At 42.8% G+C, this 236-nt stretch overlaps 1 protein-coding gene across 1 annotated transcript in view; it reads left to right on the plus strand.

The window, feature by feature from the left end:
• The window catches only part of LOC119590688 (xanthine dehydrogenase/oxidase-like), a 27,694-nt gene that overhangs the window by 5,829 nt on the left and 21,629 nt on the right, over positions 1 to 236 (plus strand). The window contains exon 3 of the mRNA XM_037939375.1: positions 47 to 143. Coding sequence (XP_037795303.1) covers positions 47 to 143 — 97 coding nt within the window. The remainder of the gene's footprint in view (positions 1 to 46; positions 144 to 236) is intronic.

The following is a 236-nucleotide window of genomic DNA, read 5'->3' on the forward strand; positions in this document are numbered from 1 at the left end:
TATGGGCAAAAGTATTAACAAAAACGTTTTCCTTAGCTAAGTCCAGTGCGACTCTGCGGAACCAAGTTAGGCTGCGGCGAAGGAGGATGTGGCGCCTGTACTGTCATGATCTCTAAATATGATCACACAACAGACAAAGTTGAGTAAGTGGGATAGTTTTGTGTAAAACTTATATCTTATCCACGTTTCTAAAGCGCGTTTACTCTCTGTTTGGCTTGTCTGTTAGGCTCTGTCTG

This window comes from Penaeus monodon, chromosome 27 (genome assembly GCF_015228065.2).
Source record: "Penaeus monodon isolate SGIC_2016 chromosome 27, NSTDA_Pmon_1, whole genome shotgun sequence".
NCBI classification, from domain to species: domain Eukaryota; kingdom Metazoa; phylum Arthropoda; class Malacostraca; order Decapoda; family Penaeidae; genus Penaeus; species Penaeus monodon.